Consider the following 18,147-nt stretch of genomic DNA (forward strand, 5'->3'; position numbering starts at 1 on the left):
TGTCCAGGGTTGGTGCAGCACGGATGTTGGATGGGAGTTGATTCCACAGGGTTGGTGCTGAAATACTGAAGGCGCGTTGACCATAGTGTTGTGTGTGTGCTCAATTGGGACTTGGAGAAGTTTCTGTGACTGGGATCGTAGGGAGCGGGATGGGGCGTATGGGTGGAGGAGTGCAGAGATATACTGTGGTGCCATGCCGTGGAGTGCTTTGAAGGTTAGGAGTAGTACTTTAAATTGTGTCCGCTTGTTTATGGGAAGCCAGTGTAGACTGGATAGTATGGATGTGGTGGAGGTCCGGGAAGTAGCTCGTTCAGTTATTCTTGCTGCGATGCTCTGGATGCGTTGCAACTTATTGATGTCCTTTGCCGGGAGATTTGCAAGAAGGGCGTTGCAGGTGTCTAATCTAGAAGTGACGAACGCATGTATGAGAGTGAGTGTGGATTTTCGGTCAAGGCAGTTCCGGATGTGACCGATTTTCCGTATTAATGACATGGCAGAGCGACATACATTTGCTATGTGGGATTTCATGCTAGCGTGTTCATCGAAGATTACCCCCAAGGTTTCTGGCTTCGGTCTTGGCAGCGATTACAGACTCACCAACAGTAATGGAGGCACGTGTTGACGGCGTGGTAAGGAATTTGGAAGAGAGGTGCAGGACTTCAGTTTTGTTCCCATTTATCTTTAGTTTGTTCTGAGCAGACCAGGATCTGATGTCTCTGATGCACGCGTTTACGCTGGTAACTGACGTGGCACGTTCGGATGGTTTGAAAGTGACGTAGACTTGCGTATCGTCGGCGTAGATCATGGATTTCAATTGATGAGCCGCAATGATGTCAGGAATAGGTGAGGTATATATAGTGTAAACAGCAGTGGGCCAATCACGGACCCCTGCGGTACACCGCATGTATCGCTTTGAAGTTGACTGGAAGTGAACTCTTTGACTTTCAAAGCATGGCTTCTTCCAGACAAGTATGACCTTATCCATTGGAGGACAGTTCCCGATACTCCAAAGCGATCATGGAGACGTTGGATCAGTATGCCATGGTCCACGGTGTCAAACGCCGCTGTAAAATCCAGGAGGACGAGGATCACCTCTTCATGTGCATCCAACGCACGAAGACACTCGTTGTGGACATGGAGAAGGGCTGACTCTGTGGTCTTGAAATCAAATTTGTGGAAAATTACTTCTTTCTCGAAAACTATGTTAACTTCAGGGAGCCGTTTCTCACAATTTTGTTATACTATCAACAGCTCTCCATTTCTTGTTACCAAGTAAGATTTTATGATAACAATTATTTTGAGTAATTCCCAACATTGCAGGGCAAATGCTTTCTGTTCTTCAAATTCTAAGATTCTGCCTGACGTAAAATTCACCAAACTCTTCCTAACTCAGGATCAATCAATAGGACTTAGAATGAGTCCAGTTCTGTATTTAACCCATCCTAAGTTAAAACGAGTCACTCATCCTAACTCGAGATAGCATTTCGTGAAATTGGTTGCTGGTTGTGTCCTGGAAAATTTACTGATACCGCAGCTCTCGCTGCAGTTGCTTCCTGCCGTGTTGATCCACTATTTGTGTCCACTGGGTAGACGTTGCGCTGACGTCTTCCAAACACCATCTTCTTGGCTTGTTTCTGAAAGCGTTCGTAGGTGAAGCAGTAGATGAACGGATTGATGCACAGATTCACCACCACGACAGCGCCAATCACTCCGTGCACGGCACTGCTGATGCTAAAACCTTCATGCAGGCCAAGGTTGTACAGCAAGTAGTTTATCTCGGTCGGTGTCCAGCAGATGGCGAAGAAGACGCCCACCACAACAAAAGTCTTGGTGACGTTCTTATTCGCTCTGGAGAACATGTTATCAGCTACTCTGTTGTTGGCCGCAGCCCTGGCCTGAGAGCGCTGGCGGAGCTCCAGAACAATTTTTGCGTAAGCAAAAACCATGACGATCAGGGGTATGATTAAGTCGATCAGTATGGACGCCAAACCCCATATTGCCTGGCCCGTAGGGTTAGGCCAAGTTAGATGACAATCTCCACCTTGTTGGTAAGATATCGGGAGGACGTGCATTTGAGGTAGCCACCCGCACAACCAGGCAGCAGCTACGATCATCAGGCGCAAACGTCTTGAGACCTTGTTGCGATGTCTGACCGGTTGACAGGTTGCAAAGTACCGCTCGATAGATATAGCCACCAGGTTGTAGGTGGAGGTCACATACGTGCCATATAAGGCCCACTCTGACCACCAGAATTTGCAGTAGAGGGAGCCGAGAAGGTTTTCAGGTACTCTGGTCGGTGGGTTGATGACTAGCAATCGACGAAGGAGCAGCGTCAACGATGCCAGGAAATCCACAAACGATTGATGGATGATGAGTTTGTTCGTTAACGAGTTGAAAACGTCGCGGTGTCGCAGCATGACGAGGCAGACAAACGCATTGCCGATCATCCCCAGCGAACCGATGACGATGTTAACGAAGAAGATTGGGTCGTAGGAGTCATCTTGTGGCGTAGTCGGAGAGCTTGAAACATTAGCGGACATCTCCATGTCTGAAAAGCTGCGATGGCTAACAATGTCTTCTCTTTTAAATGTTTGGATGTTAATATCCTGTCAGTTGTCTAAAGTTTGGCTCGCGTTGAGATGCTTCAGCTTGAAACTTTAGCGAACATCTCCATTGTGTCTGAAATGCTGCGTTGGCTAACAATGTCTGTTTACTCGTCAAAGTGTTTGGACATTGTTATTATCCCGTCAGTTGTCTGAAGTATGCACTCACATTGAGTGCTTCAACTTGAAAAATTAGCGAACATCTCCATTTTTTCTGAAATGCTGCGATGGCTAAAAACAAAGTTTGGTACTCGTCAAAGTGTTTGGACATTGTTATTATCCCCTCAGTTGTCTCAAGTGTGCACTCGCATTTGAGGCGCTTCTCTTTTTTACGACGCACACTGTACCCATGATCCTCCGCTAATTGGATACTCATTAATGCTCTTAGTGAAAACGAACCCTATAATGCAGGAATAATTGACTATGCTCAATTTCCACTTTCCACATAATTTGCTGGAAGTAATAGCTGTCATCTTCATCGAAGGAGCAATTGTGGACGAAATCCATGGTATGGGGGGGGGAAGCACGCAATATTAGCGACCTTAAATCGGCAATAAAGGTGTTGAAAAATATGTAGGAGGCAAACATAACGGCTAGATAGTAGAGTACGTGTAAGTTGGTAGAGTGCTGCTGGCACGATAATCTGTCTTTGTTTAAGTTTTAGTTATAATATCTATGGTTTTCCTAGCCAACGTCAGCACACAAAAAATCCACTCAAACATTCACCAATTTTTCTCATTCAGATTCTATTTTATTTATAGGCTTTCAAGACTAGTCTTTTAAGGTTGAATTTCTTTAACTTATTACATTTGCTGAAAATAAATGATAGACCAGCTCTTGCTTACTGACTCTTACAAAATTTAATGAATCTTGCGGCCTTGTGAAATTGAATGATCTTATTAATTGACCCGTGAATACTACATTTGTAAACCAGTGAAATTGAATTACTCCTTTTGACATTCAAATCTGATTCATTTTGAAACGAAATCGAATAAACCGGGTGAATGACTTGACTTTTGCTGAAATCGGCCCGGAAAACCTTTGCACTTTATAAATTTTATATTTCAATATACGCTATCCTCCAATCAGATGCTCGAACCGGAATATGATAGTAAGCCATAACCTACTTGTACTCCCAGTTTTTATGCAAATTGTGAGTGTCAATGAGTCAGGCTCCGAATGTCGGTGCCAAAATTGCATTCTAAACTTTGCGCGTGCATGCTGTTTCTTTGTTTATTTATGAGGTTGACTTAATGAGGCTGGAAGATAAATTCGTAGTGACATGGGCGCTCGTGGTGTACAGAATTTTCCGTATGCCACTCGTGCTTGTGTGGTAACTTATAATAACAGTCTGTAGCCTGCCAGGCAGAAACAAAATGGTACATGTCACTGGAGTGCCAGTGCTTTATTCTAGAGAGCGTCATGTAAAGCCATTGGACCCTTTCGGTACAGAAAAAAAAAAAAAAAAAATTCACAGATTTACAAACAACTTACAGGATTTACAGAAGGTAGTGATGAAAGACTTCCCTTGAAATATTATTCCATGAAATGCTTTACTTTTTGAGAAAACAGTAAAACAATATCAATTCTCGTTAGCGAGAATTACGGATTTATTTTAAACACATGTCATGACACTGCGAAACGCGCGGATACACGGGTGGGTTTTCTCGTTATTTTCTCCAGACTCCGATGACCGATTGAGCCTCAATTTTCACAGGTTTGTTATTTGATATAGAAGTTGTGATACACGAAGGCTGGGCCTTGGACAATAGTGTTTTTATACCGAAAGGGTCCAATGGCTTTAAGCATTGCTCACTACTGAGTTTACGATTTGAAACTTTGCATGGTGGCAATAGCTAAGAAAAGTTTGCAGTAACACCATGTGTTATCTCATTTTGAGTATAGTGTTGGTTCTAAAAAGAACCGGTGGTTAAAGGGGTAACTGGTAGTTTGAGTTGTTCTTTACAGAAAGAACACTAGGCAATAGGAGACTTTCCAACGCTAGGTGGCAGCAGACATACCGGGTAAATTTCCATTGTTTACGTAGTTCTGAACATGCGCATAATTCTGAGAACAATGGATTTACCCGGTAAGTCTGCTGCCCTCTATCGTCCCAGAAAGTCTCCCATTAAAGAGGTATTCACATGGTGTTACCACAAACCTTTCTTTAGTTATCTACATTCTACTAAATTTGTTAGTGAAAAAAGGAAAATATAATGTACAAATGTACATTGAACACACACAAAACAGCTCTGAAAAGGATTTAAAAAAAAACTGTCTTAGTTTGCAAACTACTAAATTTGTTGGTGAAAAAAAGGAAATGTACGTGAACTGTACATAAACACCCACAAAACACTCTAAAAAGTTTAAAAGATTTGCTCATCAAAGTTGTTACCCTGTTAGGCAGGTAAATACATAGTGTTTACTGGTGTATAGGCCCCTAATAATTTGCTAGACCAGAGTTTGCCTATAACTTTTTCAGACCCATTTCACCTGGCGTCATCATGATCATTCGAAAAATATTGAATGCGCCATACTGGTGGGCAACTTCACTGTGTTTTTTTTTATTTTTTTATATACATGTATATATAACTCTATGCTGTGCATTATGCAGTGAAGTGCACATTTTAGGCGCCGCGGCGTTAAAGGCCGATTTATAGTCGGTCGCGCAATGGTCTGGCGATGGAAATCTTGACGCGCGATCATAAAAATACACGGTTTTTAGGCCACCATCTCAGGATTGCGCGCAATATTTCCCTCGCGCGACCGACTATAAACCGGCCTTAATACACGTAAACCTAACTGCCCACCAACACGGTGAGCGTGGCATCAGTCGCCGCGTGTGATGCGCGTGCAAGGGGTCAATAGCTTGTCATTTCACTTATTATTTCATGCAAGAAAATTTTTATAATATTGTACTTGGCTTTAACATGCTCATGAAAGACTGAGGCCGTGTCCGAAACGACGACTTCGGCTACAGCTACGTCTAGATCAGCGCGTCTACCAGTGTTAAAGAATAGGCAGACGCGCGCGATCTAGCCGTAGCTGTAGCCGAAGTCGCCGTTTCGGACACGGCCTTACATTCCCCTTACCGTTAAAACGTTTTTCTCATCAGAAAGGCAGTGGACACTATTGGTAATTACTCAAAATAATTATTAGCATAAAACCTTTCTTGGTGACGAGTAATGGGGAGAGGTTGATGGTATAAAACATTGTGAGAAACGGCTCCCTCTGAAGTGCCGTAGTTTTTGAGAAAGAAGTAATTTTCCACGAATTTGATTTAAAGACCTCAAGTTTAGAACTTGAGGTCTCGAAATCAACCATCTAAACGCACAGAACTTCGTGTGACAAGGGTGTTTTTTTTTAAATTATTATCTCGCAAGTTCGATGACCGATTGAGCTCAAATGTTCACAGGTTTGTTATTTTATGCATATGTTGAGATACACCAACTGTGGAGGCTAGTCTTTGAACAATCAAATGGCTGATGCTGGTGGAATTACACACGGACTTGTATGTATGTCTCTGCTTTGGAGCCTTTCATTTTATCGTAATGACTACCAATAAGTATTCTGTCTTAAATCACTTGATGTTGGTGTCGTGGCCGAGCGAATAAGTGCACCGATCTCAAGCTCTGGTGTTTCTGTTCAGCAGAGTGTGGGTAGTAAGTCTCGGTCGTGACACTTGTGGTCATGAGCGGTTGTGCTTAGCTACTTTTTGTGAGCAGCGCTGTGAAATTAGGGCTAGCTTTCTGGTTTCTGATGGTAAAAAGAAAAACTCTCTGAGTGTATTGCTATTTTGTGTTTTACAGTTTTACTAGTAAAAGTTAGAGTTGAAAACTCCTACTTCGTTGAGAGTTTGCCAGTGCACGGGTCTTGTTCATTTATTCAGCATTAGTATTAAGCGTTTGATGACCTATGATTGATATTGCAGCATTTTGGTGCACGGATGGAACCATGTGGTTGATTCTGTGTGTCCCCTCAGAGGTACCGACCCGATTAACACCTGGACGACACCTTCCTAACACCATCCTCTTGGCCTGTTTCTGGAAATGCTCGTAAGTAAAGCAGTAAATGACCGGATTAATGCAGATGTTGACCACCACGAGAGCACCGAGCGTCTCAAACAAAGCGCTGTTGACGAAATTATCGTTGAGGCCGAGATTGAACAGGATGTAGTTGACTTCTTTGGGTATCCAGCAGATAGCAAAGCAGATCGCCACCAGAAATAAGGTCTTTGTGACATTTTTGTTAGCTTTGGAGAGCATGTTCCGAGCATCGCAGTTTTTATCTGCAACTCTGGCACGAGACCGCTTGTGAAGCGCCAAGATAATTTTGGTGTACGCAAAAATTATGACGGCCAGCGGGATCAAGAGTTCCACAAGAAACACAGCCACACCCTCCAGGGCCTGGATGAGAGAGTTATGACGAGATAACTCACACTCCTTAGCAGCTCCATGTAGGCTTGACAGAGCAATGAGATGAATCTGAGATAAACATCCAAGAATCCAGGCAGTAGCCATGAATATCTTGAGGCGACGGTTAGTAAACAGGTTACGATGTCTGACGCGTTGACACGTTGCAAAGTATCGCTCCAACGAGATGGCCACCAGGTTGTAGGTTGAAGTTACAAACACTCCGTATAAAGCCCACTCCGACCACCACAGTCTACAGTAAATAGCGCCGATGAAGTTATCCGGTACAGGCACGGTGGGTATGGACAGAAGATGGTGGAGAAAGAACACCATTGACGCCGTAAAGTCGACCATGGATTGATGAATGATCAGCTTGTTGGTTGTAGAGTTGAATTTGTTGCGGTTTCGCAGCATGACAAACCCGACAAATGCATTGCCAAGTACACCCAGTAAGCTTAAGATAATGTAAAGAACAATCAGAGCTATAGAGCCTTCAATATTAGAACTGGCTGCAAAATCCGTTGGTCTCTCCATGACTGCCAGAAATCATTGTCTTACGTTTCACTGAACGAGTCGCGATTATTGACGATGTTACACGTCCGGTGTAATCTTTTCAGACTGATCATGAAGAGCAACTGTCGGTGTATAGAGTTAAGAGTTTACGGTACAATGCACAAAGAGGATGACTTTAAATCTATACCTCAGAATTCCTCTCAGTCTAAGTCCAAGCGTGGAGTGAAGAAAACACTCCTCCGTCGTCCAAGAAAGGTCGGACAGTTGACGTAATCTATTTAGAGGTGTCAGATTTTGCAAATTACAGCGTGAACAAATTTGGCAAGCAATGACAATAATCTCCTCAACCCTCTCAGGTGTTTTTTGTTCTTTCTTTCTTCGACCCGTTTCACCAGTCAAGTAAAAGATGCTCAATTTGATTTGGGCTTTTTCCAAATCTTGAAACCTTAAAGTGATGTTTATTGAGTTGCTTTCTGAGCATCTAAAGTAACAAATGAAGGTTTACTAGAAATAACTGTGCTCGAATAAGAAATTGATAAAATCAGAGATTTTTATTAGATTACAAGTCGTTAGTTTATTAGATTACAAGTCGTTAGTCGTCCCTGAAACCCACTGTCCATCAGTCACCTTTGTTTGAGCTATGAAAGTAAGCAGTCAAACCTTTCTATCCAGATTTTTCATATAAACTGGCGAAAAGGCTCCTACGAGGGAAGCCTTTTGTGTGGTTCATCACACAAGGCAAAGTATACACTTGGTTTTTGGAGCCGTTGGATTGTAAAAAATACAGGGGATAATATTCTTCCTGCTTAAGTCTGATTTCCGATTTGTGTTGCCCTTGGGAACAAAAATCTGACAAATTTGACTAAAACCTACACCACCATGCATAGACCTTATCGCAAATACCAATGCGCAAGCGCAGACTGTTGAATGAGGTGCATTGTGGGATATATATGGGTCAAATTTGGATACCAGCTAGACCACAATGCACCTAATTCCAAGCTTTACGCGCGCGCCCCGGTATTTGCGAAAAGGTCTATACTAGGCCCTTACTACTTGTATGTACTGAATCAAGTTTTCCTACTTTTTTTCCAGGAACCATATATCATGCCTGACAATAAAAGATGTATCGCCAAACATGCAGAGCATTTATGTCCTTGCTGAAGGAATAATTCCGTATTTGGAATACACAATTTGAGAAACGTTTCTGACAGTAAAATTTCTCAGATTATTTTATTTATTTATTATCATTATTTTTTTTACTACAAATTATTATTATTATTTTTTTCAATTGTTAAATTGTGATTTTATTTGATTTATTCAATTTAATGTTTAGTTTTTAATGTTTATTTATTTTTCATTTAGTTGGGCAATAAAACACCCTTCTCCCCCCCCCCCCACCACCAAAAAAAAAGATAATCAATTTTATTTTATTTTATTTTATTTTTGTTTTTTACCCACACACCGATGTTCGTTAGCACTGTAAACTGTTTTTTTTTTTTTTTTTTTTTTTTTTTTCTCGGAGAAGGGGGGTGGGGGGTTGTGTGTCTTTCAAACTAATCCTCATCATTTTTGTTTAATAGACCTTGAATGATAAATTGAGTCCAATCCATTAAACCTAATTTTAATTCATTCCCCAGGGTAATGCCATCTACAATGTGATGCCGGACATGATCAGCCGGCTCTCCGATCCAGAGAACGGTATGGATCAAGAACAGTTCAAGTTAATCATGAGGTAAGTGGGTTTTTTTTTTTATTGAAGGGACTTCAAGGTCAAGTTCAGTTATGATGCACCCATTTTCCAACAGATTGGAGTCCTCGTGAACACGATGCAGGCCTGTATGCTTCGTTTTTGAAAGGACAGAGGCACAAAGGCAATCTCTCGTTGGTTGGTAAAGGGCAATCATTAAGCTTGGGCGATACCACGATATTATCAAATATCGCGATACTAATTTGGAAACGATTTCGATAACGGATGGTTTTAATCGAAATATCGATATATCACGATATACCCGGATATATCGCAATATCGCGATGTATTTCCTTGCTGAGACATCTTGCACCCCATAGGTTTGGAGTAAAACCAGAAGAATAGGTCATTAGAACACCTCTCTTATGCTATGACTGTCTCTTCTACAACTTTCACTGGGAGTTTGAAGACTGATGATGTCAAATTTAATTAATCGCGATTATATCGAATATCACGATATATTGTCGGCGATATATCGTGAATAAAATAAATCGATATCGCCCAAGCTTACACCCTATGAGGAAATTGTAAATTTCTACTGGAGCATTTCAAGGGCACTAAGGCAATGACCAGGGCCCAATTTCATAGAGCTGCTTAAGCACAACATTTTGCTTTTAAAAGCAAAAAAATCCTTGCTTAAAAAAATCAGTTTACCGGCCAAGACTCCACTCAATTGTTATGCTATGTAAACAACAGCTAAATACCAGTCACAAGCAATGCATATGGCATTAAATTTTGGCCAGTAACATGTGTAAAATAAGTGAGCTATTTCCGTGCTTAAGCAAATTTTTTGCTTAAGCAGCTCTATGAAATTGGCCCCTGGGGGCATTGAGACAAATCGCTTTAAAAGCCTCTGTTAAGTATCAGTCCTGGTGGTGGGAAAAGTTTAGAAGTCTGTAACCTCAGAAAACAGTGTAAAATGCCCTCTTCCGTTTGATACACCCTTCAACTCAAGTACAACTTTTGTCAAATCGAAAACTGCCGTCTCCTTTTTCCCCGTAGCCTTTTAGCCTGAGCCTCTTTCACTAATTAATTACTTTTTTACCCCACCTCCCCACCCTTGATGTTGTCCTTTGTGTTTCCATCTTCTTGCTTGTGGTCAAGCCAGTCCCTTCCCTTCACCCCCCCGCCCCCTTTTGTCCCCCTATTCATTGTTTACCCCCTGCTTTTTCTGTATGCAAATCGAAAACTGTTCACATTTCAAAAAAAATCTATATGGCCTGTACATTTTTTTAAAAGAAAATTCAGTTCATTCCTAAATGTTGATGATCTTCAATCAAAATTGACTAATCTTGCTTTTCGTTGATGCCCAGTTTCAACTTTCTCTCTAAAAAAGTAAACCGAAAAAAATTTGAATGTAAGGTTAGAGACTTCAGTCCTTGACCTTTTATTTCTTGAGGAGGCACAGCATTTTTTCTCTGGTAAGGGGCACTATAAATTTGTATTGGAACCTTGCAGCAAAAGCACAGGGCACAAATAATTTCGTGGAGTCAACAATTTGGCCCCAGTGTTAGTTCACTGGAAAGTTAGTATAAGGAAAACTGGCAATTTCAAAGCATTTTTGTGTGGATCATTATATTCTACTTTTTAAACATCTTTCCAACCATGCAATTTATAACACACGCTTTTTAAACGCTTTTCTAAAAGCTTTGTCATAGACCAACTCGCCCAATCCAAGGCAACATGTCCCCTTCCTGATGATAGTCACAACAAATAGAGAAATTTTCCGTTCCATAGAAATGAGAGTTACAGAAAAGCCCTACAAATCTAGAACATTTGTGACTAACAAAAGGCGTACCACCTGATGTAACTAAAAGCTAGGTTAATTCCTCACCGTAATACATTTACGGGTGGCAGGAAGAGCTTTTGAATAACATTACACATTTGTACAAAAGATATTTTTAAGGGCGCACAAATTCTCTTGAGGATTTTTCAAAACTGTTTTTTTTTCCAACCAAGCTTTTAAAAGCCTTGACCTTTCAAATCTTGGGTTTACAGAAAAAAAAAGTTGTGGGTTTACTTTTTATTCTACTAGGCTAGGCAGATAATTTTACCCCTGTTGTAAGTGTAGGCTGCATCCCTGTAGAGTTTGTAATGGAGCCCTCTCGTGGCAGATGATTACACATGTTTGGAAACCAATATACAACACATATAGGCCTGTGGATAGACCGGGTTATGGGTTTTTGTGAGAGAAGTTATAATAGTTACCTGTTCATGTTTGTTGTGTTGTCATTTAGCCTTCGAGAAAGACTCTGCAAGGGTCGAAACGTCAGGCCATTAACTATTTTTTGCATTTATACTCTCGGTCCATTTGGTTGGTAAGTTGTTTGCAACAGCTAATTCTATTTTCTCAGAAGTTATAATAAGCACAACAAATAAAATGATGCTTACCGCAGGCCTGTATGCCTCGTTTTTTGAAAGGGCAAGGGCACCAAGGCATTTTGTCCTTGGTAGGCCTAGTTGTAAATTTCTTCTGGGAGCATTTCAAGGGCACCAAGGCAATGACCAGAGGGCATGGAGGCAAATCAAAATGAAGTGTCAGGCCTGCTACCGGAGAATGGTTACCCAGCCAAAGTAATTTCTGAAAAACAGAAAAAAAATTGAAGAATATTTTCTGCTCAAGCAGCTCTTGGTCTTGTGTGTATCACATTTTCATTTGCACACAAATATCTGGAGACAACATAGAGGGAGCCCTTCTCCTACCTCCAGAGAGTGAAATTATTGCACATCGGTTTTTGTACAAGGGCCCAATTTCATAGAGCTGCTTTAAGCAGAAGGCAGTGCTTAACACCAATTTGTCTTCAAGAGGGGTATAAACCAGTCACAAAGATACATGTGACAAGGGCCCAAGTTCATAAAGCTGTTAAGCAGAAAATACTGCTTAACAAATTTCTTTGCGAAGCAAACATTAAGTGTGGCACCAGTCACAACAATGTAAACTTAATGTAATTTTGGCTAGTAACCTGTTTCTGTTAAGCAATACTTCTCTGTGCTTAGCAAGTTTTTGTGCTTACAAGCTTTATGAAATTGGCTATGGTTATTGGCTGTGTAGCCTTAAATCTGGTAAGGAGCTTTAGCTACTTTTAAGCTGCTTGTTAAAATCGGTCCCTGGAAATGTAATTATTTTTTTTTGCCTTGCTAAATTTTGTGCTGTGCAGTAAAGATAAACTTGCACTTTTGACTCCCAAATGGCTATTATCAAGGTTTACATGGGGAGTACGTCAGATGAATGGGGCCAATACTGACAAATAATCCTTGTTTATACAGCCTATTGCTGTCATCCATATAAACATCAAGCTCCGACCAAGATGGAGATCAAGCAATTTGCAAGAAACAAAATCCTCCCTCAGAAACCCTCTCTCTCGAAAAAAAAAAAAATAATAATAATAATAGTTCTAAGAAAACCAAGGAGGTAAAAAAATCGAAACGGAATCCTTCGCCGAGCATCAAACGCAGCTAGAAGAAGAAATAATTGTGTCGCTCGCACACAAAAGGCTTTTAGGTCGGAGATGTTGGCATAATTGCATTCTAATATTATTTTTTTCTGGGATTTGAGCGAGCCGGCTTGTGCTCTGACGTCATTTGAGTAGATGGTTGTGGTTTGTTGCTAAAAACCTGTCCGTAGAGAGCGGCTTTGAGGCGGGCCATGAAGATAAGGTGATATAGTCTCGTCTTAGCTGTAGGACAGGAGGCGGGATTTAATGTGCAGGGAGCATTTCTACAAGGAGTTGGATTTCACATATTGAGGCATTGTTATTGGGTTTTTTGTTCTTTCTTTATTCTTCAAATCCAGCTGTAGTAAATTTGTCATCCTTCAACATTTAATAGATGGAAATTTTTATAAGGGATAAAGAATATATTAAAAAAAAATTCTTTCATAATGTTCGACCCAAAATTAACTTATTGAACTTATCCAGCCTGTCGTCTTCCTTGTTGTTTATTACTTGATAAACATAATTTTTGATGAAGACATTCAGCTTGTAAGCAAGTGATTCTTTTCTTAAGGAATCAGTCCGTGGAGAAAAAAAAATATTTAAAAAAAAATCAAGTCTGAGTTCCGCCCCTCTCTCTCTCTCTCTCTCTCTCTCCATCTGGACAATCAAAAAATCCATTTTGATGAGGCGAGCTTGTAAATGTAAAGGCCACCTGGTTCTCTCATCCTCAAATGAAAAAGTAGAAAATGCTAGATAATTCCGTCTGTATTATTGTCACCATTCTGCTGAGCTAAATCGTACGTCCTCACTGGGACAGCCGCTAGACACCAGGCAGACGTTGATGACATGTTAATGTGCTGGTCGTAAGCGATTTAACCGATTAGGGTTAAGCGTAGTAGTGTACATTCATCTCAGAATGTCTTGAGGTTATCTGATGGGACATTCAAACATATGTTTTGACAATGGGTAGCTACCGTAGGGTTAATGTTACTTTTCTTAATTGACTGGATGTTTTCAAGATGATGCAGGACCACACAAAATGTTAAATTGACATTTAAAGATGACATTGTATGAATCAAAAGTAATACATTTGAAGATTTTTTTGGGGCAGATTACCTGAGTACTTTTGAAATTAAAACAAAAAATTGTTTCAAATTTGTTGTCGTAAAGTGATAGTCCTACAGACCCTCAAGAGAAAATGAAATTTGCAAAACATGTCAAAATATGTTTTTGATGATGCGTTTGACTGTCTGCAACAGCTACTGTGCAGATGAGTGGTGTAATGTGAGGAGTGTAAGCTCACAGGCTTCTAAACGAAACACTCTCGCCTCAAGCCAAACCATCTCACATACCATGGAGATAATGTATTTGAACTCCATGCCCTGCAAGTGCACTTCGGGTCTGGAATTTGACGGAGGCCATGCCCCCTGTTGCCCTGCATGGTCTTGCCCCTTTAAAAGTTTTCACTAGACTTTAAGATTTTCCAATGGAAGTGCTCTTTTCAAAATGAAAATGGCCTTGCCCTTTTAAAGATGAAACTCCTGGCCTGGCACTTGAATGTTTTAGACAGACTTGAGTCGCTTCCTACTTAAAGACACTGGACACTATTGGTAGTTGTCAACTCAAAGACCAATCTTCTCACTCGGTGCATCTCAACAATGCATAAAATAGCAAACCTGTGTAAATTTGAGGTCAGTCGGTCATCGAAGTTGCGAGATAATAATGAAAGAAAAATAACCCATGTCACACGAAGTTGTGTGCTTTTAGATGGTTGATTTCGAGACCTTAAGTTCTAAATCTGAGGTCTTGAAATCAAATTTGTGGAAAATTACTTCTTTCTCGAAAACCATGGCACTTCACAGTGATCCGTTAAAATACTTTTTTTTTTAAATTGTATTTTTGTTTTTACTGTTTTATTAGGAAATCACAGTGCCAATGTTTGTTTTTGTGCAACACTCCTAGCTTTCCTTACGACTTCTTCACTAATTGTTACCCTCCCCAGGGTTATTGGGTTTGTTCCAGTGTTAGAATAAAATACAATACAATACATACAATACAATTAAAGGGAAGGTACACGTTTGGTAATTGTCAATGGTAATTGTCACAGACCAGTCTTCTCACTTGGTGCATCCCATGCATAAGCATAAAATAACAAGCCTGTGAAAATTTGGGCTCAATTGGTCATCGAAATTGCGAGAAAATGGTGAAAGAAAAAGCACCCTTGTTGGACGAATTTGTATGCTTTCAGATAAGAATAAAAGACTTCTAGCTAGAAGTCTTTTATTATTTTAGTGAGAAATTACCTCTTTCTCAAAATCTATGCTACTTCAGAGGGAGTCGTTTTTCACAACGTTTATATTATCAATGGCTCTCCAATGCTTGTTACCAAGTCAATTTTTAAGTCAATATTTGTTTTGAGTAATTACCAAACGTGTACATTCCCTTTAAAGCGTACACAGTACATGCCCTTTTACTCAATCAAATTGTCCTTTTTTTTTCAAGTGTCAAATATCACGGTTGGTTTAGAGGAAAACCAATGCCCACTGAGCCCTTTTAAGACAAGTAAAAATCAATTGATAGAATGATGTACTTCAAGTTCTCCTCGTCGTCGGCACAGTCCTTTCCAGCCATCTGTAAACTAGTCTGAAAACCCTTCTGACCTCTAGAGCCAGCTTTTAAAAAGTACTGTCAACATCCGGCGATGGGTTTCATGACTTTGAAACATGCCATCGATGCTGGATGTTTCTCTCCTCGTTTTAAAAAGGAACAATTTCACGACCCCTGGGGAATCACGGTTTCTTGGCACGATCAATAACCTGTGATGCTATATTTTCTCGACTCTAAAGTGTTAGAGAGGTTTTTTTTCTTTCTCTTCTAAACATTGAATGGTTGAATTGTCGAAGGTTCGGTTGTCTGGATTGAATTTCTATGTCTGGGTAAGAGTTCAGCATTCTGGATGTTTTACAGATTGATCTGCCCCAAAGGAAGTCGAGATTTAATTGTGATCGATACATATCTTGTAAATGGGTTTGGGTTTTTTTTTCATCCTAAAACGTTTTATTGCATCTGGAGAGAGATTTATTGTTTTTTTTTTTTTTTTTTCCAACTGTTCTTTGCAAGTGTTTATCATCCCTGGAGTGTGTTTTATTCATGACCACGGGGAAAAAAGCTCAGTAACTTTGACATCTTTTTAAATGAACTTCATTATCGACACTACTTCAGAACAGCCATGGGAGTTGTCGCTCGTAAATCGTAATAAATCAGTTTTTGCAAATGTACTTTGCTATTTGTGTAACTGTATCTATAATGTTCCAAACACTTTGTTGTTCCCTTGTGGCCACTTAAATGTGTACCCATGTTATTGTGTCCCAGCTTAAATTTCCCCCAAAATTGATTTATATTAATGCGGGAATGTAACCTTTTTTACTGGCAGATGATCAAGGCCAAATTTCGTAAAGCAAGAAAATGTCTAAGCACAGAATAGTATAGCTTAGCAGGAAACCAGTATCCAGCCAAAGTTATATTAAAGTCACCTGGAACTAGAATTTTTCTTTCTTCAAACATTAGAATATATGTTTCTGAATAATAACATAATTTTTGAGTAATGGTTTTTAACGGTTTATATGTTTAAAAACAAAAAGTTGTGTGGGGGGTGACTCCGCCTACCCCTTTTGTGACGTCAATCGAGGCAGACTTTGCCTCGATCAAACATCGAACACAGGCACGTGAAGTACATTCAAGTCCTAGTAGGAGTTTGTACGTTTCAAACATTTTTTTTTTTTTGCATTTTTCCAGCAATGTCGGAAATTTGGATTTTGTTTGAGGTTAGAGTGAGGAAGGATCATCACTCAAGACAGTTAGGTTTTAATTAATGAATTCCTTCTCTCTTGTTGACAGGTATGTGTTTGCATTCATCCAGAAAGACAGACAAGCAGAGTCATTGGTGGAGAAACTTTGCCATCGTTTCCGGGCAACAAGGTAAGAAATCTTTTAATCTTTTGAAAATTTTTAATGAAGGAAATGTTTTCATTCAGTATCTTGGTTTGTTTATTGGTTGTTTTGTTTTGCTTTACAAATTACAAAAGGCCCTACAAATGTATGTTAATTTGGTGTGATAATGAACATGTGTGTAGTTGACGACTGTGAGGGTGTGTGGTGGGTTCGAATCCCAAAATAGTGCACTGTTCCCATAGATTTCATTCAGTATATTGGTTTTTACTTATTGGTTGTTGTGTTTTGCTTTGCAAATTATAATAGGCCCTACAAATATACAATGTATGTTAATTTGGTGTGCTAGTGAACATAGTAGTTGACGACTGTGAGGGTGTGTGGTGGGTTCGAATCCCAAAATAGTGCAATGTTTCCATAGATTTCATTCAGTATATTGGTTCTTACTTATTGGTTGTTGTGTTTTGCTTTACAAATTATAATAGGCCCTACAAATGTATGTTAATTTGGTGTGATAATGAACGTGTATGTAGTTGACGACTGTGAGGGTGTGTGGCGGGTTCGAATCCCAAAATAGTGCAATTTACAATGTTCCAATAGATTTGTTCTTGCCTCGTAGAGGTGTTTTTTTTACCACCAAACACAGATTGCCTGCATACTCCCAAAAGCCTGGAGGTCAATGAACCATGTTGCCCTAGGCATGGCCTCAGTGCCCCTTCAAATGTTTCTCGTAGGCGTAACCTTGCAGGCCTGGAATTTTATCTCTGAAAGGGCAAGGCCATTTTCATTTTGCAAAGGGCACATTGGAAAAATCTGAATGTCAATGAGAAACTTTTGAAGGGGCACCAAGGCCAAGACCAGGGGCAACGGAGGCCATGGGCTCCGTGTAATTATACATGTAGGCCTGCCTTGTTATATTATTTTCAATACAAGTGCTCCTTTTTGCAAATTGCCCTACTGTAGTCAAAGGTGAAATTCCAGGTTCTCAGGTTTAACAAAATACAAATTCTCAGATGAGTTGTCAACATCACCATAGTGATGGATATTGTGACATCACACGTTGCTAAGCAATTAAGATTGGTGTGCAAACTTAAGATCAATCTTAGCTCATTGTGTAAAAAATCAAGGCCAGGCCTTCTGGTACTTGTTAATAAGTCAGAATGCACCTTGTGTAGGTTTTTTTTATTTTTTATTTAATAATAGAATAAGATGCTTGATTCTAAGAGCACACAATAAGATGCTTGATTCTAAGAGCATACAATGAGATTCCATCGTCGCGATCTTGTCCGGCGTAACATCAACATACATCACCTAGATGGAGAATTAACCATCAATATTGACTCTTCCTTAAACAGCATTCCACTAAGCCTTAATTAACGTCTTGAAGAACCATCTCCCTGCCGGCCTCCTTAAATAAATAAACTAGTGACGAGTACACTCTGGGCATTATCTTATGGATTATCTAAAAGCTGACTTTGATGAGAGATAAT

General features: G+C 40.0%; 1 protein-coding gene across 1 annotated transcript in view; it reads left to right on the forward strand.

Moving 5' to 3' along the window:
• LOC117302457 (condensin complex subunit 1-like) overlaps nt 1–18,147 on the forward strand; it is a 61,618-nt gene that overhangs the window by 29,879 nt on the left and 13,592 nt on the right. Inside the window, exons 26-27 of the mRNA XM_033786412.1 lie at nt 9,166–9,260; nt 16,607–16,687. Coding sequence (XP_033642303.1) covers nt 9,166–9,260; nt 16,607–16,687 — 176 coding nt within the window. The remainder of the gene's footprint in view (nt 1–9,165; nt 9,261–16,606; nt 16,688–18,147) is intronic.

Source organism: Asterias rubens, chromosome 18, assembly GCF_902459465.1.
Source record: "Asterias rubens chromosome 18, eAstRub1.3, whole genome shotgun sequence".
Classification (NCBI taxonomy): Eukaryota; Metazoa; Echinodermata; class Asteroidea; order Forcipulatida; family Asteriidae; genus Asterias; species Asterias rubens.